The sequence below is a fragment of the Stegostoma tigrinum genome, chromosome 1, assembly GCF_030684315.1.
Source record: "Stegostoma tigrinum isolate sSteTig4 chromosome 1, sSteTig4.hap1, whole genome shotgun sequence".
NCBI lineage: Eukaryota > Metazoa > Chordata > Chondrichthyes > Orectolobiformes > Stegostomatidae > Stegostoma > Stegostoma tigrinum.
The window spans coordinates 190,436,721-190,463,058 of NC_081354.1; the positions used below are offsets into that span (position 1 = coordinate 190,436,721).

The following is a 26,338-nucleotide window of genomic DNA, read 5'->3' on the forward strand; positions in this document are numbered from 1 at the left end:
GCTCTTCTAGCCTGGGGACTGTAAATTCTGCTGGAGCTGCTGTTCTAGCCTGGGGACTGTAAATTCTACTGGAGCTGCTCTTCTAGCCTGGGGACTGTAAATTCTACTTGAGCTGCTCTTCTAGCCTGGGGACTGTAAATTCTGCTAGAGCTGCTCTTCTAGCCTGGGGACTGTAAATTCTGCTCGAGCTGCTCTTCTAGCTTGGGGACTGTAAATTCTGCTGGAGCTGCTCTTCTAGCCTGGGAACTGTAAATTCTGCTGGAGCTGCTCTTCTCGCCTGGGGACTGTAAATTCTGCTGGAGCTGCTCTTCTAGCCTGGGGACTGTAAATTCTACTAGAGCTGCTCTTCTAGCCTGGGGACTGTAAATACTGCTGGAGCTGCTCTTCTAGCCTGGGGACTGTAAATTCTACTGGAACTGCTCGTCTAGCCTGGGGACTGTAAATTCTACTAGAGCTGCTCTTCTAGCCTGGGGACTGTCAATTCTACTGGAGCTGCTCTTCTAGCCTGGGTACTGTAAATTCTACTGGAGCTGCTCTTCTAGCCTGGGGACTGTAAATTCTACTGGAGCTGCTCTTCTAGCCTGGGGACTGTAAATTCTGCTAGAGCTGCTCTTCTAGCCTGGGGACTGTAAATTCTGCTGGAGCTGCTGTTCTAGCCTGGGGACTGTCAATTCTGCTGGAGCTGCTCTTCTAGCCTGGGGACTGTAAATTCTGCTGGAGCTGCTCTTCCAGCCTGGGGACTGTAAATTCTACTGGAGCTGCTCTTCTAGCCTGGGGACTGTAAATTCTGCTGGAGCTGCTGTTCTAGCCTGGGGACTGTAAATTCTACTGGAGCTGCTGTTCTAGCCTGGGGACTGTAAATTCTACTGGAGCTGCTCTTCTAGCCTGGGGACTGTAAATTCTACTGGAGCTGCTCTTCTAGCCTGGGGACTGTAAATTCTGCGAGAGCTGCTCTTCTAGCCTGGGGACTGTAAATTCTGCTCGAGCTGCTCTTCTAGCTTGGGGACTGTAAATTCTGCTGGAGCTGGTCTTCTAGCCTGGGAACTGTAAATTCTGCTGGAGCTGCTCTTCCAGCCTGGGGACTGTAAATTCTACTGGAGCTGCTCTTCTAGCCTGGGGACTGTAAATTCTGCTGGAGCTGCTCTTCTAGCCTGGGGACTGTAAATTCTACTGGAGCTGCTGTTCTAGCCTGGGGACTGTAAATTCTACTGGAGCTGCTCTTCTAGCGTGGGGACTGTAAATTCTGCTGGAGCTGCTCTTCTAGCCTGGGGACTGTAAATTCTACTGGAGCTGCTCTTCTAGCCTGGGGACTGTCAATTCTGCTGGAGCTGCTCTTCTAGCCTGGGGACTGTAAATTCTACTGGAGCTGCTCTTATAGCCTGGGGACTGTAAATTCTACTAGAGCTGCTCTTCTAGCCTGGGGACTGTAAATTCTGCTGGAGCTGCTCTTCTAGCCTGGGGACTGTAAATTCTACTGGAGCTGCTCTTCTAGCCTGGTGACCGTAAATTCTGCTGGCGCTGCTCTTCTAGCCTGGGGACTGTAAATTCTACTGGAGCTGCTCTTCTAGCCTGGGGACTGTAAATTCTACTGGAGCTGCTCTTCTAGCCTGGGGACTGTAAATTCTACTGGAGCTGCTCTTCTAGCCTGGGGACTGTAAATACTGCTGGAGCTGCTCTTCTAGCCTGGGGACTGTAAATTCTACTGGAACTCCTCTTCTAGCCTGGGGACTGTAAATTCTACTAGAGCTGCTCTTCTAGCCTGGGGACTGTAAATTCTACTGGAGCTGCTCTTCTAGCCTGGGGACTGTAAATTCTACTGGAGCTGCTCTTCTAGCCTGGGGACTGTAAATTCTACTGGAGCTGCTCTTCTAGCCTGGGGACTGTAAATTCTCCTAGAGCTGCTCTTCTAGCCTGGGGACTGTAAATTCTACTTGAGCTGCTCTTCTAGCCTGGGGACTGTAAATTCTGCTGGAGCTGCTCTTCTAGACTGGGGACTGAAAACTGTGCTGGAGCTGCTCTTCTAGCCTGGGGACTGTAAATTCTGCTGGAGCTGCTCTTCCAGCCTGGGGACTGTAAATTCTACTGGAGCTGCTGTTCTAGCCAGGGGACTGTAAATTCTACTGGAGCTGCTCTTCTAGCCTGGGGACTGTAAATTGTGCGAGAGCTGCTCTTCTAGCCTCGGGACTGTAAATTCTGCTAGAGCTGCTCTTCTAGCCTGGGGACTGTAAATTCTGCTCGAGCTACTCTTCTAGCTTGGGGACTGTAAATTCTGCTGGAGCTGCTCTTCTAGCCTTTGGACTGTAAATTCTGCTAGAGCTGCTCTTCTAGCCTGGGGACTGTAAATTCTACTGGAGCTGCTCTTCCAGCATGGGGACTGTAAATTCTGCTAGAGCTGCTCTTCTAGCCTGGGGACTGTAAATTCTGCTGGAGCTGCTCTTCTAGCCTGGGGACTGTAAATTCTACGAGAGCTGCTCTTCTAGCCTGGGGACTGTAAATTCTGCTAGAGCTGCTCTTCTAGCCTGGCGACTGCAAATTCTGCTGGAGCTGCTCTTCTAGCCTGGGGACTGTAAATTCTGCTAGAGCTGCTCTTCTAGCCTGGGGATTGAAAATTCTACTGGAGCTGCTCTTCTAGCCTGGGGACTGTAAATTCTGCTGGAACTGCTCTTCTAGCCTGGGGACTGTAAATTCTGCTGCAGCTGCTCTTCTAGCCTGGGGACTGTAAATTCTACTGGAGCTGCTCTTCTCGCCTTTGGACTGTAAATTCTGCTGGAGCTGCTCTTCTAGCCTGGGGTCTGTAAATTCTACTGGAGCTGCTCTTCTCGCCTGGGGACTGTAAATTCTGCTAGAGTTGCTCTTCTAGCCTGGGGACTGTAAATTCTGCTGGAGCTGCTCTTCTAGCCTGGGGACTGTAAATTGTGCGAGAGCTGCTCTTCTAGCCTGGGGACTGTAAATCCTGCTAGAGCTGGTCTTCTAGCCTGGGGACTGTAAATTCTACTAGAGCTGCTCTTCTAGCCTGGGGACTGTAAATTCTGCTGGAGCTGCTCTTCTAGCCTGGGGACTGTAAATTGTGCGAGAGCTGCTCTTCTAGCCTGGGGACTGTAAATCCTGCTAGAGCTGGTCTTCTAGCCTGGGGACTGTAAATTCTACTAGAGCTGCTCTTCTAGCCTGGGGACTGTAAATTCTGCTGGAGCTGCTCTTCTAGCCTGGGGACTGTAAATTCTACTAGAGCTGCTCTTCTAGCCTGGGGACTGTAAATTCTACTGGAGCTGCTCTTCTAGCCTGGGGACTGTACATTCTGCTAGAGCAGCTCTTCTAGCCTGGGGACTGTAAATTCTGCTAGAGCTGCTCTTCTAGCCTGGGGACTGTAAATTCTACTAGAGCTGCTCTTCTAGCCTGGGGACTGTAATTTCTACTGGAGCTGCTCGTCTAACCTGGGGTCTGTAAATTCTACTGGAGCTGCTCTTCTAGCCTGGGGACTGTAAATTTTACTGGAGCTGCTCTTCTAGCCTGGGGACTGTAAATTCTACTGGAGCTGTTCTTCTAGCCTGGGGATTGTAAATTCTACTTGAGCTGCTCTTCTAGCCTGGGGACTGTAAATTCTGCTGGAGCTGCTGTTCTAGCCTGGGGACTGTAAATTCTGCTGGAGCTGCTCTTCTAGCCTTTGGACTGTAAATTCTGCTAGAGCTGCTCTTCTAGCCTGGGGACTGTAAATTCTACTAGAGCTGCTCTTCTAGCCTGGGGACTGTAAATTCTACTGGAGCTGCTCTTCCAGCATGGGGACTGTAAATTCTGCTAGAGCTGCTCTTCTAGCTTGGGGACTGTAAATTCTGCTGGAGCTGCTCTTCTAGCCTGGGGACTGTAAATTCTACGAGAGCTGCTCTTCTAGCCTGGGGACTGTAAATTCTGCTAGAGCTGCTGTTCTAGCCTGGGGACTGTAAATTCTGCTGGAGCTGCTCTTATAGCCTTTGGACTGTAAATTCTACGGGAGCTGCTCTTCTAGCCTGGGGACTGTAAATTCTGCTGGAGCTGATCTTCTAGTCTGGGGACTGTAAATTCTGCTGGAGCTGCTCTTCTAGCCTGGGGACTGTAAATTCTACTGGAGCTGCTCTTCTAGCCTGGGGACTGTAAATTCTGCTGGAGCTGCTCTTCTAGCCTGGGGACTGTAAATTCTAATGGAGCTGCTCTTCTAGCCTCGGGACTGTAAATTCTGCTGGAGCTGCTCTTCTAGCCTGGGTACTGTAAATTCTACTAGAGCTGCTCTTCTAGCCTGGGGACTGTAAATTCTGCTGGAGCTGCTCTTCTAGCCTGGGGACTGTAAATTCTACTAGAGCTGCTCTTCTAGCCTGGGGACTGTAAATTCTGCTTGAGCTGCTCTTCTAGCCTGGGGACTGTAAATTCTACTAGAGCTGCTCTTCTAGCCTGTTGACTGAAAATTCTACTGGAGCTGCTCTTCTAGCCTGGGGACTGTAAATTCTACTGGAGCTACTCTTCTCGCCTGGGGACTGTAAATTCTACTGGAGCTGCTCTTCTAGCCTGGGGACTGTAAATTCTGCTAGAGCTGCTCTTCTAGCCTGGGGACTGTAAATTCTGCTGGAGCTGCTCTTCTAGCCTGGGGACTGTAAATTCTACTAGAGCTGTCTTCTAGCCTGGGGACTGTAAATTCTGCTGGAGCTGCTCTTCTAGCCTGGGGACTGTAAATTCTACTGGAGCTGCTCTTCTAGCCTGGGGACTGTAAATTCTACTGGAGCTGCTCTTCTAGCCTGGGGACTGTAAATTCTACTAGAGCTGCTCTTCTAGCCTGGGGACTGTAAATTCTGCTGGAGCTGCTCTTCAAGCCTGGGGGCTGTAAATTCTGCTAGAGCTGCTCTTCTAGCCTGGGGACTGTAAATTCTACTAGAGCTGCTCTTCCAGCCTGGGGACTGTAAATTCTACTGGAGCTGCTCTTCTAACCTGGGGTCTGTAAATTCTACTGGAGCTGCTCTTCTAGCCTGGGGACTGTAAATTCTGCTGGAGCTGCTCTTCTAGCCTGGGGACTGTAAATTCTGCTGGAGCTGCTCTTCTAGCCTGGGGACTGTAAATTCTACTGGAGCTGCTCTTCTAGCCTGGGGACTGTAAATTCTGCTAGAGCTGCTCTTCTAGCCTGGGGACTGTAAATTCTGCTGGAGCTGCTCTTCAAGCCTGGGGACTGTAAATTCTGCTGGAGCTGCTCTTCTAGCCTGGGGACTGTAAATTCTACTAGAGCTGCTCTTCTAGCCTGGGGACTGTAAATTCTGCTGGAGCTGCTCTTCTAGCCTGGGGACTGTAAATTCTGCTGGAGCTGCTCTTCTAGCCTGGGGACTGTAAATTCTACTGGAGCTGCTCTTCTAGCCTGGGGACTGTAAATTCTACTGGAGCTGTCTTCTAGCCTGGGGACTGTAAATTCTGCTGGAGCTGCTCTTCTAGCCTGGGGACTGTAAATTCTACTAGAGCTGCTCTTCTAGCCTGGGGACTGTAAATTCTGCTGGAGCTGCTCTTCTAGCCTGGGGACTGCAAATTCTACTGGAGCTGCTCTTCTAGCCTGGGGACTGTAAATTCTCCTGGAGCTGCTCTTCTAGCCTGGGGACTGTAAATTCTACTGGAGCTGCTCTTTTCGCCTGGTGACTGTAAATTCTACGAGAGCTGCTCTTCTAGCCTGGGGACTGTAAATTCTGCTGGAGCTGCTCTTCTAGCCTGGGGACTGTAAATTCTGCTGGAGCTGCTCTTCTAGCCTGGGGACTGTAAATTCTACTGGAGCTGCTCTTTTCGCCTGGGGACTGTAAATTCTACTGGAGCTGCTCTTCTAGCCTGGGGACTGTAAATTCTGCTGGAGCTGCTCTTCTAGCCTGGGGACTGTAAATTCTACTAGAGCTGCTCTTCTAGCCTGGGGACTGTAAATTCTTTGGAGCTGCTCTTCTAGCCTGGGGACTGTAAATTCTGCTGGAGCTGCTCTTCTAGCCTGGGGACTGTAAATTCTACTGGAGCTGCTCTTATAGCCTGGGGACTGTAAATTCTACTGGAGCTGCTCTTCTAGCCTGGGGACTGTAAATTCTACTGGAGCTGCTCTTCTAGCCTGGGGACTGTAAATTCTACTGGAGCTGCTCTTCTAGCCTGGGGACTGTAAATTCTACTGGAGCTGCTCTTCTAGCCTGGGGACTGTAAATTCTACTAGACCTGCTCTTCTAGCCTGGGGACTGCAAATTCTACGAGAGCTGCTCTTCTGGCCTGGGGACTGTAAATTCTACTGGAGCTGCTCTTCTAGCCTGGGGACTGTAAATTCTGCTGGAGCTGCTCTTCTGGCCTGGGGACTGTAAATTCTGCTGGAGCTGCTCTTCTAGCCTGGGGACTGTAAATTCTACTGGAGCTGCTCTTCTAGCCTGGGGACTGTAAATTCTGCTGGAGCTGCTCTTCTAGCCTAGGGAATGTAAATTCTGCTAGAGCTGCTCTTCTAGCCTGGGGACTGTAAATTCTACTAGAGCTGCTGTTCTAGCCTGGGGTCTGTAAATTCTACTGGAGCTGCTCTTCTAGCCTGGGGACTGTAAATTCTGCTGGAGCTGCTCTTCTAGCCTGGGGACTGTAAATTCTGCTGGAGCTGCTCTTCTAGCCTGGGGACTGTAAATTCTACTGGAGCTGCTCTTCTAGCCTGGGGACTGTAAATTCTGCTAGAGCTGCTTTTCTAGCCTGGGGACTGTAAATTCTGATGGAGCTGCTCTTCAAGCCTGAGGACTGTAAATTCTGCTGGAGCTGCTCTTCTAGCCTGGGGACTGTAAATTCTACTGGAGCTGCTCTTCTAGCCTGGGGACTGTAAATTCTGCTGGAGCTGCTCTTGTAGCCTGGGGACTGTAAATTCTACTGGAGCTGCTCTTCTAGCCTGGGGACTGTAAATTCTCCTAGAGCTGCTCTTCTAGCCTGGGGACTGTAAATTCTACTGGAGCTGCTCTTCTAGCCTGGGGACTGTAAATTCTACTAGAGCTGCTCTTCTAGCCTGGGGACTGTAAATTCTACTGGAGCTGCTCTTCTAGCCTGGGGACTGTAAATTCTACTGGAGCTGGTCTTCTAGCCTGGGGACTGTGAATTCTGCTAGAGCTGCTCTTCTAGCCTGGGGACTGTAAATTCTACTGGAGCTGCTCTTCTAGCCTGGGGACTGTAAATTCTACTGGAGCTGCTCTTCTAGCCTGGGGACTGTAAATTCTGCTGGAGCTGCTCTTCTAGCCTGGGGACTGTAAATTCTACTAGAGCTGCTCTTTTCGCCTGGGGACTGTAAATTCTACTGGAGCTGCTCTTCTAGCCTGGGGACTATAAATTCTTCTGGAGCTGCTCTTCCAGCCTGGGGACTGTAAATTCTGCTGGAGCTGCTCTTCTAGCCTGGGGACTGTAAATTCTTTGGAGCTGCTCTTCTAGCCTGGGGACTGTAAATTCTGCTGGAGCTGCTCTTCTAGCCTGGGGACTGTAAATTCTACTGGAGCTGCTCTTATAGCCTGGGGACTGTAAATTCTTCTGGAGCTGCTCTTCTAGCCTGGGGACTGTAAATTCTACTAGAGCTGCTCTTCTAGCCTGGGGACTGTAAATTCTACTGGAGCTGCTCTTCTAGCCTGGTGACCGTAAATTCTGCTGGAGCTGCTCTTCTAGCCTGGGGACTGTAAATTCTACTAGAGCTGCTCTTCTAGCCTGGGGACTGCAAATTCTACGAGAGCTGCTCTTCTGGCCTGGGGACTGTAAATTCTACTGGAGCTGCTCTTCTAGCCTGGGGACTGTAAATTCTACTGGAGCTGCTCTTCTAGCCTGGGGACTGTAAATTCTACTGGAGCTGCTCTTCTAGCCTGGGGACTGTAAATTCTACTGGAGCTGCTCTTCTAGCCTGGGGACTGTAAATTCTGCTAGAGCTGCTCTTCTAGCCTGGGGACTGTAAATTCTACTAGAGCTGCTCTTCTAGCCTGGGTACTATAAATTCTACTGGAGCTGCTCTTCTAACCTGGGGTCTGTAAATTCTACTGGAGCTGCTCTTCTAGCCTGGGGACTGTAAATTCTGCTGGAGCTGCTCTTCTAGCCTGGGGACTGTAAATTCTGCTGGAGCTGCTCTTCTAGCCTGGGGACTGTAAATTCTACTGGAGCTGCTCTTCCAGCCTGGGGACTGTAAATTCTGCTAGAGCTGCTTTTCTAGCCTGGGGACTGTAAATTCTGCTGGAGCTGCTCTTCAAGCCTGGGGACTGTAAATTCTGCTGGAGCTGCTGTTCTAGCCTGGGGACTGTAAATTCTACTGGAGCTGCTCTTCTAGCCTGGGGACTGTAAATTCTGCTGGAGCTGCTCTTCTAGCCTGGGGACTGTAAATTCTACTGGAGCTGCTCTTCTAGCCTGGGGACTGTAAATTCTGCTGGAGCTGCTCTTGTAGCCTGGGGACTGTAAATTCTACTGGAGCTGCTCTTCTAGCCTGGGGACTGTAAATTCTACTAGAGCTGCTCTTCTAGCCTGGGGACTGTAAATTCTACTGGAGCTGCTCTTCTAGCCTGGGGACTGTAAATTCTACTGGAGCTGGTCTTCTAGCCTGGGGACTGTAAATTCTGCTGGAGCTGCTCTTCCAGCCTGGGGACTGTAAATTCTACTGGAGCTGCTCTTCTAGCCTGGGGACTGTAAATTCTACTGGAGCTGCTCTTCTAGCCTGGGGACTGTAAATTCTGCTAGAGCTGCTTTTCTAGCCTGGGGACTGTAAATTCTGCTGGAGCTGCTCTTCTAGCCTGGGGACTGTAAATTCTACTAGAGCTGCTCTTCTAGCCTGGGGACTGCAAATTCTACGAGAGCTGCTCTTCTGGCCTGGGGACTGTAAATTCTACTGGAGCTGCTCTTCTAGCCTGGGGACTGTAAATTCTACTGGAGCTGCTCTTCTAGCCTGGGGACTGTAAATTCTACTGGAGCTGCTCTTCTAGCCTGGGGACTGTAAATTCTACTGGAGCTGCTCTTCTAGCCTGGGGACTGTAAATTCTGCTAGAGCTGCTCTTCTAGCCTGGGGACTGTAAATTCTACTAGAGCTGCTCTTCTAGCCTGGGGACTATAAATTCTACTGGAGCTGCTCTTCTAACCTGGGGTCTGTAAATTCTACTGGAGCTGCTCTTCTAGCCTGGGGACTGTAAATTCTGCTGGAGCTGCTCTTCTAGCCTGGGGACTGTAAATTCTGCTGGAGCTGCTCTTCTAGCCTGGGGACTGTAAATTCTGCTGGAGCTGCTCTTCTAGCCTGGGGACTGTAAATTCTTTGGAGCTGCTCTTCTAGCCTGGGGACTGTAAATTCTGCTGGAGCTGCTCTTCTAGCCTGGGGACTGTAAATTCTACTGGAGCTGCTCTTATAGCCTGGGGACTGTAAATTCTTCTGGAGCTGCTCTTCTAGCCTGGGGACTGTAAATTCTACTAGAGCTGCTCTTCTAGCCTGGGGACTGTAAATTCTACTGGAGCTGCTCTTCTAGCCTGGTGACCGTAAATTCTGCTGGAGCTGCTCTTCTAGCCTGGGGACTGTAAATTCTACTAGAGCTGCTCTTCTAGCCTGGGGACTGCAAATTCTACGAGAGCTGCTCTTCTGGCCTGGGGACTGTAAATTCTACTGGAGCTGCTCTTCTAGCCTGGGGACTGTAAATTCTACTGGAGCTGCTCTTCTAGCCTGGGGACTGTAAATTCTACTGGAGCTGCTCTTCTAGCCTGGGGACTGTAAATTCTACTGGAGCTGCTCTTCTAGCCTGGGGACTGTAAATTCTGCTAGAGCTGCTCTTCTAGCCTGGGGACTGTAAATTCTACTAGAGCTGCTCTTCTAGCCTGGGTACTATAAATTCTACTGGAGCTGCTCTTCTAACCTGGGGTCTGTAAATTCTACTGGAGCTGCTCTTCTAGCCTGGGGACTGTAAATTCTGCTGGAGCTGCTCTTCTAGCCTGGGGACTGTAAATTCTGCTGGAGCTGCTCTTCTAGCCTGGGGACTGTAAATTCTACTGGAGCTGCTCTTCTAGCCTGGGGACTGTAAATTCTGCTAGAGCTGCTTTTCTAGCCTGGGGACTGTAAATTCTGCTGGAGCTGCTCTTCAAGCCTGGGGACTGTAAATTCTGCTGGAGCTGCTCTTGTAGCCTGGGGACTGTAAATTCTACTGGAGCTGCTCTTCTAGCCTGGGGACTGTAAATTCTGCTGGAGCTGCTCTTCTAGCCTGGGGACTGTAAATTCTACTGGAGCTGCTCTTCTAGCCTGGGGACTGTAAATTCTGCTGGAGCTGCTCTTGTAGCCTGGGGACTGTAAATTCTACTGGAGCTGCTCTTCTAGCCTGGGGACTGTAAATTCTACTAGAGCTGCTCTTCTAGCCTGGGGACTGTAAATTCTACTGGAGCTGCTCTTCTAGCCTGGGGACTGTAAATTCTACTGGAGCTGGTCTTCTAGCCTGGGGACTGTAAATTCTGCTGGAGCTGCTCTTCCAGCCTGGGGACTGTAAATTCTACTGGAGCTGGTCTTCTAGCCTGGGGACTGTAAATTCTGCTGGAGCTGCTCTTCCAGCCTGGGGACTGTAAATTCTACTGGAGCTGCTCTTCTAGCCTGGGGACTGTAAATTCTACTGGAGCTGCTCTTCTAGCCTGGGGACTGTAAATTCTGCTAGAGCTGCTTTTCTAGCCTGGGGACTGTAAATTCTGCTGGAGCTGCTCTTCTAGCCTGGGGACTGTAAATTCTACTAGAGCTGCTCTTCTAGCCTGGGGACTGCAAATTCTACGAGAGCTGCTCTTCTGGCCTGGGGACTGTAAATTCTACTGGAGCTGCTCTTCTAGCCTGGGGACTGTAAATTCTACTGGAGCTGCTCTTCTAGCCTGGGGACTGTAAATTCTACTGGAGCTGCTCTTCTAGCCTGGGGACTGTAAATTCTACTGGAGCTGCTCTTCTAGCCTGGGGACTGTAAATTCTGCTAGAGCTGCTCTTCTAGCCTGGGGACTGTAAATTCTACTAGAGCTGCTCTTCTAGCCTGGGGACTATAAATTCTACTGGAGCTGCTCTTCTAACCTGGGGTCTGTAAATTCTACTGGAGCTGCTCTTCTAGCCTGGGGACTGTAAATTCTGCTGGAGCTGCTCTTCTAGCCTGGGGACTGTAAATTCTGCTGGAGCTGCTCTTCTAGCCTGGGGACTGTAAATTCTGCTGGAGCTGCTCTTCTAGCCTGGGGACTGTAAATTCTTTGGAGCTGCTCTTCTAGCCTGGGGACTGTAAATTCTGCTGGAGCTGCTCTTCTAGCCTGGGGACTGTAAATTCTACTGGAGCTGCTCTTATAGCCTGGGGACTGTAAATTCTTCTGGAGCTGCTCTTCTAGCCTGGGGACTGTAAATTCTACTAGAGCTGCTCTTCTAGCCTGGGGACTGTAAATTCTACTGGAGCTGCTCTTCTAGCCTGGTGACCGTAAATTCTGCTGGAGCTGCTCTTCTAGCCTGGGGACTGTAAATTCTACTAGAGCTGCTCTTCTAGCCTGGGGACTGCAAATTCTACGAGAGCTGCTCTTCTGGCCTGGGGACTGTAAATTCTACTGGAGCTGCTCTTCTAGCCTGGGGACTGTAAATTCTACTGGAGCTGCTCTTCTAGCCTGGGGACTGTAAATTCTACTGGAGCTGCTCTTCTAGCCTGGGGACTGTAAATTCTACTGGAGCTGCTCTTCTAGCCTGGGGACTGTAAATTCTGCTAGAGCTGCTCTTCTAGCCTGGGGACTGTAAATTCTACTAGAGCTGCTCTTCTAGCCTGGGTACTATAAATTCTACTGGAGCTGCTCTTCTAACCTGGGGTCTGTAAATTCTACTGGAGCTGCTCTTCTAGCCTGGGGACTGTAAATTCTGCTGGAGCTGCTCTTCTAGCCTGGGGACTGTAAATTCTGCTGGAGCTGCTCTTCTAGCCTGGGGACTGTAAATTCTACTGGAGCTGCTCTTCTAGCCTGGGGACTGTAAATTCTGCTAGAGCTGCTTTTCTAGCCTGGGGACTGTAAATTCTGCTGGAGCTGCTCTTCAAGCCTGGGGACTGTAAATTCTGCTGGAGCTGCTCTTGTAGCCTGGGGACTGTAAATTCTACTGGAGCTGCTCTTCTAGCCTGGGGACTGTAAATTCTGCTGGAGCTGCTCTTCTAGCCTGGGGACTGTAAATTCTACTGGAGCTGCTCTTCTAGCCTGGGGACTGTAAATTCTGCTGGAGCTGCTCTTGTAGCCTGGGGACTGTAAATTCTACTGGAGCTGCTCTTCTAGCCTGGGGACTGTAAATTCTACTAGAGCTGCTCTTCTAGCCTGGGGACTGTAAATTCTACTGGAGCTGCTCTTCTAGCCTGGGGACTGTAAATTCTACTGGAGCTGGTCTTCTAGCCTGGGGACTGTAAATTCTGCTGGAGCTGCTCTTCCAGCCTGGGGACTGTAAATTCTACTGGAGCTGCTCTTCTAGCCTGGGGACTGTAAATTCTACTGGAGCTGCTCTTCTAGCCTGGGGACTGTAAATTCTGCTAGAGCTGCTTTTCTAGCCTGGGGACTGTAAATTCTGCTGGAGCTGCTCTTCTAGCCTGGGGACTGTAAATTCTACTAGAGCTGCTCTTCTAGCCTGGGGACTGCAAATTCTACGAGAGCTGCTCTTCTGGCCTGGGGACTGTAAATTCTACTGGAGCTGCTCTTCTAGCCTGGGGACTGTAAATTCTACTGGAGCTGCTCTTCTAGCCTGGGGACTGTAAATTCTACTGGAGCTGCTCTTCTAGCCTGGGGACTGTAAATTCTACTGGAGCTGCTCTTCTAGCCTGGGGACTGTAAATTCTGCTAGAGCTGCTCTTCTAGCCTGGGGACTGTAAATTCTACTAGAGCTGCTCTTCTAGCCTGGGGACTATAAATTCTACTGGAGCTGCTCTTCTAACCTGGGGTCTGTAAATTCTACTGGAGCTGCTCTTCTAGCCTGGGGACTGTAAATTCTGCTGGAGCTGCTCTTCTAGCCTGGGGACTGTAAATTCTGCTGGAGCTGCTCTTCTAGCCTGGGGACTGTAAATTCTACTGGAGCTGCTCTTCTAGCCTGGGGACTGTAAATTCTGCTGGAGCTGCTTTTCTAGCCTGGGGACTGTAAATTCTGCTGGAGCTGCTCTTCAAGCCTGGGGACTGTAAATTCTGCTGGAGCTGCTCTTCTAGCCTGGGGACTGTAAATTCTACTGGAGCTGCTCTTCTAGCCTGGGGACTGTAAATTCTGCTGGAGCTGCTCTTGTAGCCTGGGAACTGTAAATTCTACTGGAGCTGCTCTTCTAGCCTGGGGACTGTAAATTCTCCTAGAGCTGCTCTTCTAGCCTGGGGACTGTAAATTCTACTGGAGCTGCTCTTCTAGCCTGGGGACTGTAAATTCTACTGGAGCTGCTCTTCTAGCCTGGGGACTGTAAATTCTACTGGAGCTGCTCTTCTCGCCTGGGGACTGTAAATTCTACTGGAGCTGGTCTTCTAGCCTGGGGACTGTAAATTCTGCTAGAGCTGCTCTTCTAGCCTGGGGACTGTAAATTCTACTGGAGCTGCTCTTCTAGCCTGGGGACTGTAAATTCTCCTAGAGCTGCTCTTCTAGCCTGGGGACTGTAAATTCTACTGGAGCTGCTCTTCTAGCCTGGGGACTGTAAATTCTACTAGAGCTGCTCTTCTAGCCTGGGGACTGTAAATTCTACTGGAGCTGCTCTTCTCGCCTGGGGACTGTAAATTCTACTGGAGCTGGTCTTCTAGCCTGGGGACTGTAAATTCTGCTAGAGCTGCTCTTCTAGCCTGGGGACTGTAAATTCTACTGGAGCTGCTCTTCTAGCCTGGGGACTGTAAATTCTACTGGAGCTGCTCTTCTAGCCTGGGGACTGTAAATTCTGCTAGAGCTGCTTTTCTAGCCTGGGGACTGTAAATTCTGCTGGAGCTGCTCTTCTCGCCTGGGGACTGTAAATTCTACTAGAGCTGCTCTTCTAGCCTGGGGACTGTAAATTCTACTAGAGCTGCTCTTCTAGCCTGGGGACTGTAAATTATGCTGGAGCTGCTCTTCTAGCCTGGGGACTGTAAATTCTACTGGAGCTGCTCTTCTAGCCTGGGGACTGTAAATTCTGCTGGAGCTGCTCTTGTAGCCTGGGGACTGTAAATTCTACTGGAGCTGCTCTTCTAGCCTGGGGACTGTAAATTCTCCTAGAGCTGCTCTTCTAGCCTGGGGACTGTAAATTCTACTGGAGCTGCTCTTCTAGCCTGGGGACTGTAAATTCTACTAGAGCTGCTCTTCTAGCCTGGGGACTGTAAATTCTACTGGAGCTGCTCTTCTAGCCTGGGGACTGTAAATTCTACTGGAGCTGCTCTTCTAGCCTGGGGACTGTAAATTCTGCTAGAGCTGCTCTTCTAGCCTGGGGACTGTAAATTCTACTGGAGCTGCTCTTCTAGCCTGGGGACTGTAAATTCTACTGGAGCTCCTCTTCTAGCCTGGGGACTGTAAATTCTGCTAGAGCTGCTTTTCTAGCCTGTGCATTACAGCACAGTACAGGCCCTTCGGCCCTCGATGTTGTGCCGACCCGTCATACCGATCTCAAGCCCATCTAACCTATACTATTCCATGTACGTCCATATGCTTATCCAATGACGAATTAAATATACTTAAAGTTGCCGAATCTACTACTGTTGCTGGCAAAGCGTTCCATTCCCTTACTACTCTCTGAGTAAAGAAACTACCTCTGACATCTGTCCTATATCTTTCACCCCTCAATTTAAAGCTATGCCCCCTCGTGCTCGCTGTCACCATCCTAGGAAAAAGGCTCTCCCTATCCACCCTATGTAACCCTCTGATTATTTCATACCCATGGGAAAATGCAGTGTAGGGGGATGGGTCTGAGTGGGATGCTCTTCCGAGGTTTGGCATGGACCCATTGGGCTGAATGACCTGTTTCCACACTAGGCATTCTATATAAAAAAACTTCATAGGTTTCTATGAGATCCCCTCTCATCCTTCTAAACTCCAGTGAATCTCTGGATCCAAAGGTCTGGGCTCAAGTCCCATTTGCTTCAGAACTGTGTCATAGCATCTCTGAATTGGCTGATATAAAATATCCGAAAACATCAATTTTTAAAGATTTTTTTTAACGTTGTGGCCAAATATCTATCATTTGTTTGTATAAAACATAATTAAATGGAAAAGCATAATTTTTAATTCCACTTGTTCTAAACTTCTGGCTTCGCTGGCAATTCGAAACAGGCTTGGTTTTCAGTGAAACTTACTGAGGGAGACATTTTATGAAGTTATTGTGGTCATCCTTGCCACAGTTTCCATTCTCATTTCCTCCTCTATTTGTAATTTCATAACAAGCGTCTTCAGCAGATCTTGCTCCTATCAGAGAGAAAATAGGAGTATTAAAAATATTTTCCAGAATTGGTCTGTATCACTCCTTGCCAGCCTAGCCCCGGTGACAAGGAAACAGAGTAAGGGAGAATGCATGTCTCAGAGAAACAGACTCTGAAATTGAAAGAACATAATATTGACAGCTACCACCGATACCAAGTTGCTTCACATGTGCAATATAAAACACTGCAAGATATGACACTGCGTCACATAGGGAGTTGTTTAGGTAAAGATCGAGAGCGTGACTTCAAGGCAGGGGTTGAACAGTGAGAGAACAAGAGATGGCGAGATGGAGGGGAGGCATGAAAGTTTCAGGTCGAAGCAACTGAAACCATGGCTGGTAATCGTAAAGCAATTGAAAGTTGATGTTCAAGAAGTGGAAATTCAAAGAGTACAGAAGCCTTGGAGGATTGTAGCCATGGAGGAGATTACAAAAATAGTGAGATGCTTGAAAACAATGAGCAGCATTTTATGATTGAAATGTAGTTTACCCAGTCAGGGGCATGAGCAGTGGGCGGTCAACATTTGATGAGAATTAGGACACAAGTAGCAGAATTTTGCATGACTCAAGTTAACAGAATAGAATGTGAGAGACCAGCTTGGATTGTGTTACAGTCGTCTTTACTTGAGTAACAATGGCAGGGGAGATAAGGGAAGTGAGGGGATAGGTAATGTTAACAAGATGGAAATACATATTTAATGATAGTATGGATACGTGACCACTTGACCTTGTCAACACCATTCCACCTACTGCACTAAGTTAGCCTAAAAACTGGCAGAGTGGTTCAGGAAGGTACAGAAAGTGAAGCACTCATGATGGACAGAGATAAATGTCTCAAAAATAAAATCACTATTGTCACAACCAAATCAGGAGGGGTTAAATAATCCCTTTCCTTGCCAAACTCCTCCATTGGTTATAACATGGTTTGTATTTATAAAGGAGGATGATATTTGATGCATTTTGCAACCGGCCGAAGCTGGTCGAACAACTGACTTTTCTGAATTCGGTTGACTGTCATCTGCTCACTAGTGCAGTGAAAAATTTTCAAAGTCGCCACTTAAGGTGCCATCCTGGGTACAATGGTACCAAGGTGCAGAACCTGAGGAAGAAGTTTAGAAACCAAAGAATTATAGTCTTTTAAGGTGAGAAGACAGAGCAGACAAGCCTTTGCTGTCCTCAAGACCATGTTGGGCCTCACCTCCAGTCCTCACTGAGACCTTGTCTCCAGTCTGCTTTAGGACCTCAGCTCCAGACCACTCCAGGACCTCACCTCCAGTCTGATCTAGGACCTTGACTCCAACCTGTCTGGGACTTTGCCTCCAGTACACGCCAGGACCTTCCCTCCAGGCGTCTCTGGAACCTTACTTTTAGGCCGCTCCAGGACTTCGCCTCCAGGCTGCTCCAGGACCTTCCCCCCAGGCCGCTCCGGGACCTTCCCTCCAGGCCGCTCCAGGACCTTCCCTCCAGGCCGCTCTGGCACCTTCCCTCCAGGCTGCTCCGGGACCTTCCCTCCAGCTGCTCTGGGACCTTCCCTCCAGGCTGCTCCAGGACCTTCCCTCCAAGCCGCTCCAGGACCTTCCCTCCAGGCTGCTCCAGGACCTTCCCTCCAGACCGTGCCAGGACTTTGCCTCCAGTCCACACAGGGCTTCACCTTGAGGGTCTCGAGGCCGAGAGTCTGCGCTGAGGCTGAGAGTCTGCGCTGAGGCTGAGAGTCTGTGCTGAGGCTGAGAGTCTGCATTAGCTTCACGCAAGGCTCTTGAGGCAGGAACCGTGCTGCCTTCACCTTGGACATCGCCAATGCTGCCTGAGAAGAGGCAGCAAGAAGAAAGAAGCAAAAGAAGTCATGGAAAGAAACAGATGGGAAGGATGAGCTCTGGCTCAGGAGCCCTACTCTGCTGCCATCTTCGATCAAGTCAATTGTGGATTACAAAGTGCAGTCATAACAACTATTCAAGGTAGAGCTGCTACTATTTCACAGGAATAGTAGATGGCACGAGGTCATGCTAACATCATCACACCATCCCAAACAGAGGAGCAGGAGTAGGCCATTCAGCCCATTGGGCCTGCTCTGCCTTCCAATACACATCTGGCTGATCAGCCACTTCAATACCTCTTCCCTTTACTTGGTTAGTATTTAGAAATCAGTAGGTCACTATCTTGAAACATAATTAAGAGTTGAGGTTCCACAGTCCTCTACATAGAGAATTCCGAAGATTCACAAGCCTTATGTAAAAGAAATTCTCCTCATCTTAGCCCAGAATGCCTTTCCCCTTATTCACGTGTTCTGTGACATACGACTGGCTTTCTAAGCTTTTTGCTACACCTGCATGTTAATATTTGGTGAATTATTGCTGATGTGACCCACATTTTTTTTGTATTTACATTTTCTGACCTCTTACCTTTTAAGACAGACTCCTGTATATCTGCACCTCTGATTCAAGGGGATAACCTCAAATATTTCACTCTATTAAAGCTGTGATATTCTTGCCCACTCACTAAATCTTCTCAAAGTTACTTTGTATTTATATTATCTGCAATTTTGGAAATACATTTGGTCCCCCACCTCAAAATCACCAAGATAAATTGTGAACGACTGCAGCCCAAATACTGATTTCTGTCTCAGGCTTGCTGTTGTGCTCCAGCAAAGCTCAGCATAAGCTTGAAGAACAGCACCTCATTTGTAAACCCTGCAGCCCTGGGGTGACACTGTGGTTAGCACTGCAATCTCACAGCACCAGGAACCTGGGTTTGATTCCAGTCTGGGGTAACTGTCCGTGTGGAGTTTGCACATTCTCCCCGTGTTTGCAGTTTCCTCTGGGTGCTCTGGTTTCCTCCCACAGTCCAAAGATGTGCAGGTTAGGTGGATTAGCCATCCTAAATTGCCCGTACTGTTCAGAAACATATAGGTTAACTGGATTAGCTATAGGAAATGCTGGATTACAGGGATAAGGTGGTGGGACAGTCTGGGTGCGATGGTCTTTGGAGGGTAAGTGTGGACTTTTTGTACCAAATGGCTCGTTTTCACACGGTCTGGATTCTGTTCTATCAAATGTGACAAGAGAACAAGCAATATTGGATCTTATCGTGAGAAATGAACCTGATTTAATGAGTGACCCAGTTGTTTGTGAGCATTTGTCAAATACTGATTATAGCATGATTGATTCTCATCAAAGGCAAACTTTAAAGGGATGAGCCAGAGACTGCCCACAGTAAACTGGGAAACTCTGCTAATTGTTAAAACAACCAAAGAACAGTGGAGCAAAAATAGAAATTGCTGGTAAAGCTCAGCAGATCAGCAGCATCAGTGAAAAGAAATCACAGATAATGTTTTGCATCTGGACCCTTCCTCAGTTTTGTTTCAGCTCTTTTTCAGCAATTTCTGTTTCTGATTCTGATTTACAACATCCATAGCTCTTTCCGTTTTCATTAAGGAACAGTGAAGAATGTTAAAATGCAGAGATCCGTCAGCATGATTTGGACAGATTGGGTCAGTGGGCAAATCAATGGCAGATACAAGTTAATTTGGATAAATGTGAGGTTACTCACTTTGGAAGCAAAAGCAAGAAGGCAGGTTACTACCTGAAAGGCTGTACATTGGGAGAGGGGAGTGTGCAGTGGGACCTGGGTGTCCTTGTGCACCAGTTGCTGAAGGTAAGCAGTCAGGTGCAGCAGGTGGTAAAGAAGGCAAATGGTATGTTGGCCTTCATTGTGAGAGGTTCCGAGTACAGGAGCAGGGATGTGTTGTTGCAGTTATACAGGGCCTTGGTGAGACCACACCTGGAATATTGTGCGCAGCTTTGGTCTCTCTTTCGGAGGAAGGATGCTCTTGCTCTCGAGGGAGTGCAGCGAAGGTTTACCAGGCTGATTCCAGGGATGGTGGGTCTGATGTATGAGGAGAGGTTGACTAATTTGGGATTGGCTTTGCTGGAATTCCGACAGATTCTAATAGGACTGGACCGAGTAGATGCAGGGAGGATGTTCCTGATCGTGGATGTATCCAGAACCAGGGGTGACTGTGCGAGAATTTGGGGTAGATGATTCAGGACGGAGATGACAAGACATTTCTTCAGCAAACAGTGGTGAGCCTGTGGAATTCATTATCACGGGAAGTAGGTGATACCAAAACATTGCATGTATTCAAGAAACAACTAGACGCAGCACCTGGGACGAATGTGATCAAAGATTACGGGAAGAAAGCAGCGTTAGGCTGTTGAGTTGGACCACCAGCCATGATTGTGAAGGTAGCAGAGCAGGTTTGAAGGATCAGATGGCCTTCTCCTGCTCCTATCTTCTATGTTTCTACGTTTGAAACATTTAATACCATTCAGAAACAGTTTGTACCCATGAAAAGGAAAAGCTCCATTTTACAAAAACAGAAACAGCCACGGAAATCTGAGGAGGTAAGGAAATGATCCCAGACACAGTTTAGAAACTCACAATGTCTCTGGCCGATTCCAACTAGTGGAAACAAAATATCCTTCATTACTCTCTCAAAGTTGTTCATAATTTTAAACACTTAATTCTTTCTGCTCCAAAGGGAATAAGCCTGATCATTCTCTACCACCATTTTCTTTGCTACTGTCAGTTCTGAGTAGGGGCCACTCGACCTGAAACATTAACTCTGATTTCTCCCCACAGATACTGTCAGACCTGCTGAGCTTTTGCAGCAACTTCTATTTTTGTATCTCATCACTCTAATCTTTCCTTGTATCTACAATCCATCATTCCAAGTAAAATTCTAGTAAACCACCTTTGAACTCCCTCCAGGGATTAACATTCTTCCTTAAATAAAATGCCTAGAACTGAGCACAGAACTCTAAATGTGGTCTGACTGATGATTCGTAGAGGTGCCGCGTGACTTGCATTTATGCTCTATACCACTATTTATAAACCCAAGATTCCTATAATCCTTCTTAACAACTGTTTCAACTTACCTGGCTACCTTCAGAAAATCATGCATGTTCAAGTTCAAGGGCTATTGGGGATGGCCAGTGTTGGGGCAGACAATGGCAGGAGGTGGCACTGGATGGCTGACTGTGGATTTTCAGTTGACATAGACATAGAGGAGAAGATTTTTTTGGCAGTAGTGACGAAAATAACTTTCGTTCAGCATTAGGGTGGGATCATAAGTTAGAGCAATGGTAGCCTTGAGAATAAGATAAATCCAAGGTAATAAGGTCTCTAAAAAACAATGAATCTTCTAAATTAAAACACATTACGTTTTGTACACAGCTGCAGATTTTCTTAAGGGACAATATGACAAGAAGATGTCTGGGAACAGAGAGATTTGCAAGAATTAAACATAAAGCATGATCTTTAGGAATTAAGTACTGAGAAATTAAGAAATGCAATCTACATTTAATGTTAAGGAATTTGGCTGGATTGTTTATTCATTCATGGAGTGAGAGCATTGCTGATCAAGCAGCATTTATTGCCCATCCCTAATTTGCTCAGAGGGCAGTTCAGAGTCAAACACATTGCTGTGGATCTGTAATCACATGTATAGGCCAGACCAGGTGAGGATGGCAGTTTCCTTCCCTTAAGGGCATTAGTGAGCCAAATGTATTTTTCCATCAGTCAGTGACGGATTCACAGTGATCATTAGATTCTTAATTCCAGATATTTATTAAATTCAAATTCCACCATCTGCCATAGTGGGATTTGAAACCAGGTCCCCAGAACATTATCTGGGGTTTCTGGATTAATAATCCAGTGATAATACCACTAGGTCATTGCCTCACCTGGATAGTGGAGAGGAGTCCCCATCCCATCAGCAAGGGGGGAGCTGAATGACAAATGGGGAAGATAGATAATCTCTAAAGGGCACCAGCTTGATTTCGAGAAAATAAACAGTGGTGGCTTCACAACCTAAATAAGTGAGCTGAAATAATAATGATGGAGGCAGCTGAAATGAAATCATACATCCAAGGATCAAGGGAGGAAGGACAGAGACAACTCATGACGTAAAAGGGGAATGAAAATATATTTTGTAAAACCTTAGGAGTTCAGACAAGCTTATTGAACTGGTAAAGTCTTACTAATGGAATTTGATTACATGTTGTCTTAAGTAAAAGAAGTCATGTAAAATATTTAGAGTAGGGACAGTAACTTTCATCTTAGAAGCAATCTCCTCCTTTGAAAACCCTTACGGACAGCAAGTGAACAGGAGGAGTTATAGTTGTCGCTACAAGATAGAGGGGCAGAGTTTACCTAATCTTGAGCTGGCAAGAACTGCAGATGCTGGAGTCAGAGTTAATGCAGCGTGGAAGTGGAGGAACACAACAGGCCAGGCAGGATCAGAGGAGCAGGAATTTCAATGTTTCAGCCCAGTCCTGATGAAGGGGATAAACCCAAAACGTCAACTTTCTTGCTCCTCTGATGTTGCCTAACCTGCTGTATTCCTCTAGCTCCAACTGTGTTTACCTAACCTTGTAAGGACAGGTGGAATAGGAGCTGCTCACAACTTGGCTTAAGAATTCTAACACTAGGTGTAACCATATAGCTTTAAATATAACCTATTCGGACCAATAATATGAATTTTATGGCAATTGGTAGGAATTAAAATCTTTTTGTATCTCCTATGAATAGGACGGTTAGAAATATCAAGTGAGTTACACAATTTGATCAGGTCAATGAATAATAGAATTCGAACAGTCCTAAGAGAGAAGCAAGTCTGACAAATGTCTGAGCGTATAACTGTTAACATTGCAATTTAAATTAATGAGCTATGTTATCAGATCCCACAGCCTGACAATATTGATGTCTAAATGTCAATAGATCATGGGGAACCTAGGGCTATCCATAGAGATGTCCATCATTGATTATATGGTTACAGGGTTGAATGCATAAACTGGGGGGCTGGGTTGGGGGGGGGTGTGGTGCGGCATGGCTAACAATGACATCGATATTCCACGTCATTATTGTCATGCAAAATATATTAAAAAATACAGTGTATGGCTGGTGGTGTCAAAGTATTTGGTTGACAATGGTCCAGGAATCTCTCCCATACTGCATGGTAACAAGAATCTTCAATAATGTTCAACTGTGCTGTCAAACACTGAGCCTGAGACTCCTCTTTGAGAGATATCTCCCCGGCAGTCACCAAATGCTTACTTAGCCAGTGGCACTCCTTTCTCATGAAACGGTAAAATTAAGATATCTTCTGATGCAAGGCTACCAGGTTTGTAGCTACCCATTTTCTCTCTCTCATTTTTCCAACCGTTCCCCTGTTGGAGCCTTTATGAAAAGCCTCCTGAAAATCCAAATATACTACATTATTCACTGTGGAGTTCAGTCTTTGACACAGATATCAAAATATTTTTTACATATTAGGGATCAAGGATGAGTAGGATAATAAGGGAATGTGAAGTAGAGAGAGATGATGGGGAGATCTCTGGTCCCAATCCAGGCTCTTACTGTCTTGTCTTTCATTCCTCTTCTGAGCTAGTGCCAGTTCTTTGGCGTTTTGAATACTCTTCAACTGCTCATTACTGAGCTGGCAGGTGCCGGTCTTTACCCAATGACAATCCGGAGAGTGAGGCTCAGATGAGGGCCTGACTTCTGATGTCGGGAGTACCATGCACTAAGTCTCCGTGCACTAAACTCTGCCATAAAGTCAAGAGCAAGGATTTAGGAAGAGGCTGTGCTTTAAGGCTCAGACTTCTATCCAGTACTTGGCAAAGCTTATCACAGCAAGTATTTGCACTGAAACAGTATGGAATATACTGGTCAACTATACTCACCAGGTCCCCAGATCTCCTGGCACTGTTTATCTGCAGACTGACAGACACCCTTGTAGCAGAATAAATCTCCTTTGCTGCATTTGTGGCCATCTTTCAGGTACACATTATCAGGACAATTTGAGGAGGCACCTGTGCAAAACTCCGGCAAATCACATTCTCCCTTCATCGGCCGACAAAGAGTTCCCTCTGGCAGAAACTGTAGAACGCAGGCAGCAATGAAAGGCATTATTCTTTTAACTGAGCAATTTTTTTCAGCAGAGAGAGAAAATTTAAATGAAGGGAGACTGCGGAAGGTAACATAACAGAGGGATTTGGAAGTCCTCATCCATGAATCACAAAAAGCTCGCTTTGAATATGTTTTATGCTCTGCCAATAATTACCGCAGTGTTCAACCTTTAACTTTGTTCCATCTTTCTACCTTGTTGTTAAGATTCTGTGATAATAGGAACTGCAGATGCTGGAGAATCCAAGATAACAAAGTGTGCAGCTGGGTGAACACAGCAGGCCAAGCAGCATCTCTTAAACTCACTGCGAAGCCTCTTCCAGGGATGCCTAACCTGAAGAAGTTACCCTCCTCCCTCCGGACCAACCTCAGGGAATCTCTCTCCCACTGCAACTCTCCTCTCTACCTATCTTCTTTTCTATCCATCTTCGGTCCACCTCCCCCTCTCTCCCTATTTATTCCAGTTCCCTCTCCCCATCCCCCTCTCTGATGAAGGGTCTCGGCCCGAAACGTCAGCTTTTGTGCTCCTGAGATGCTGCTTGGCCTGCTGTGTTCATCCAGCTCCACACTTTGTTATCTTGGATTCTACAGCATCTGCAGTTCCCATTATCACAGATACATCACATCCACGGGTTCCCCATTGTCCACCATGCAAGTAATGTCCTCAAAGAATTCCACCAAATTAGTTAAACATGACCTACCCTTCATGAACCCATGCTGGGTGTTCCCATTGGGACAATTTATATCCAGATGTCTTGCTATTTCTTCCTTAATGATAGATTCAATCATTTCCCCACTACTGAGGTTAAGCTGACTGGCCGAGAGTTACCTGCTTTTTGTCTATTTCCTTTTTTAAACGGGGGCATCACATATTTTCCAATCTGCGGGAACCACCCCAGAGCACAGTGAATTTTGGTAAATAATTACTAGTGCATTTGCTATTTCTCCCATCACCTCTTTTAGTACCCTGGGATGCATTTCATCAGGGCCAGGAGACATGTCTATCTTTCGCCCCATTAGCTTGCCCAGCACTGCCTCCTCAGTGATAATGATAGTTTCTAGGTCCTCACCTGCTATAATCTTCTTACCATTAGTTTTCGGCAGGTTATTTGTGTCTTCCACTATGAAGATCAACACAAAATAACTGTTTAATGTCTCGGCTATTTCGCATTTCCAGTTACGAAATTGGCCTTCTCATCCTCTAAAGGACCAATGTTTACCTTTGCCAATCTTTTACAATTCACATATTTTTAGAAACTTTTGCTGCCTGTTTTTATATTCTGAGCTAGTTTACTCTCATAATCCATCTTGTTTTTCTTTATAAGTTTCCCTGTGGTTTTCTGTTGGCCTTTCTGAGTCTACTGGTTTCCCACTACTCTTTGCTTTTTTGTATGTTTTTTTTTCAATCTGATAGTTTCCTTTATTTCCTTCGACCTCCATGGCTGGATCTCTCTTTTCCTATAGTTCTTCCTTATCATTGGAATATGCTTCTGCTGAGCACTGTGAAAAATTGTTTTGAAAGTCCTCCAGTGTTCCTCAACTGACCCACCATAAAGTTTATGCTCCCATTCTACCTTAGCTAACTCCTCCCTCATTCCCTCATAGTCTCCTTTGTTTGAGCACAGGGCGTAGGTCCTGGATTTAACCTTCTCACGCTCCATCTATATTTTAAATTTGACCATACTGTGATCGCTCCTTCCGAGAGGATCCCTAACTGTGAGACCATTAATTATTCCTGTCTCATTACACAGGACTAGATCTAGGATCGCTTGCTCCCTTGTAGGTTCCATAACATATTGTTCAAGGAAATTATCGCAGATGTATTCTATGAACCCCTCCTCAAGGCTGCCATGACTGACCTGGATTGCCCAGTCAATATGTGGATTAAAATCCCCCATGATAATTGCTGCACCATTTTTACATGCATTAGCTATTTCTATGTTTATTGCCCACCCCACCACAATGTCATTATTTGGTGGCCGAGAGACCACACCTATCAGTGACTTCTCCCTGCTATTCCGATTTCCACTCAAATGGATTCAATGCTTTGTTCACTAGAACCTGTATCATCTCTCACTACTGCCCTGATATCATCCTTAAAAATCAGAGCGACACCACCTCCCTTACCTTCCCGTGTCCTTCCCAACAGTTTGATACCCCTGGATATTTAATTCCCAGTTATTACCATCCTGTAACCATATCCCTGTAATGGCCACTAAGTCATACCCATCTGCCATGATTTGTACCGTCAACTCGCCCACCTCGTTTCGAATGCTCCAAGCACTCAGATAAAGTGCCCTTATGCCAGTTTTTGCACCTTCTTTTTGAGTCCTATTACCTCCAAAGATGAGAGTGGTCCTAAAGGAAGAGTGCTAAATTGGGGGAAGGTCAACTATAGCAAAATTCGGCAGGAGCTGGGGAATGTAGATTGGGAACGACTGTTTTGAGGGTAAACCCACATTTGATATGTGGGAGGCTTTTAAAGAGAGGTTGATTAGAGTGCAGGACAGACATGTCCCTGTGAAAATGAGGGATAGAAATGGAAAGATTAGGGAATCATAGATAACAGGTGAAATTGTGACACTGGCAAAGAGGAAAAAGGAAGCATACATAAGATCTACGTGATTGACAACAGACAAAGCTTTGGAAGAGTATCAGGAAAGTAGGACCAATCTGAAATGAGGAATTAAGAGGGCTAAAAGGGGTCATGAAATATCTTTAGCAAACATGGTTGAGGAAAATCCCAAAGCCTTTTATTCATATATAAAGAGCAAGAGGGTGACTAGAGAAAGGATTGGCCCACTCAAGGACAAAGGAGTGAAGTTATGTGAGGAGTCAGAGAAAATGGGTGACATTTTTAATGCGTATTTTGCATCGGTATTCACCAAGGAGAGAGACATGACAGATGTTGAGGTTAGGGATAGATGTTTGATTACCTCATGTCAAATCAGCACAAGGAGGGAGGAAGTGTTGGGTATTGTAAAATGCATTAGGGTGGATAAGTGCCCAAGTCTGGA

The 26,338-nt window shown here is 47.1% G+C and overlaps 1 protein-coding gene across 1 annotated transcript in view; it reads right to left on the minus strand.

The window, feature by feature from the left end:
* The window catches only part of LOC132209511 (disintegrin and metalloproteinase domain-containing protein 12-like), a 193,002-nt gene that overhangs the window by 20,199 nt on the left and 146,465 nt on the right, over positions 1-26,338 (minus strand). The window contains exons 14-15 of the mRNA XM_059645051.1: positions 23,099-23,294; positions 15,235-15,343 (exon numbers count right to left, since the gene is read on the minus strand). Of these exons, the coding sequence (XP_059501034.1) occupies positions 15,235-15,343; positions 23,099-23,294 (305 nt within the window). The remainder of the gene's footprint in view (positions 1-15,234; positions 15,344-23,098; positions 23,295-26,338) is intronic.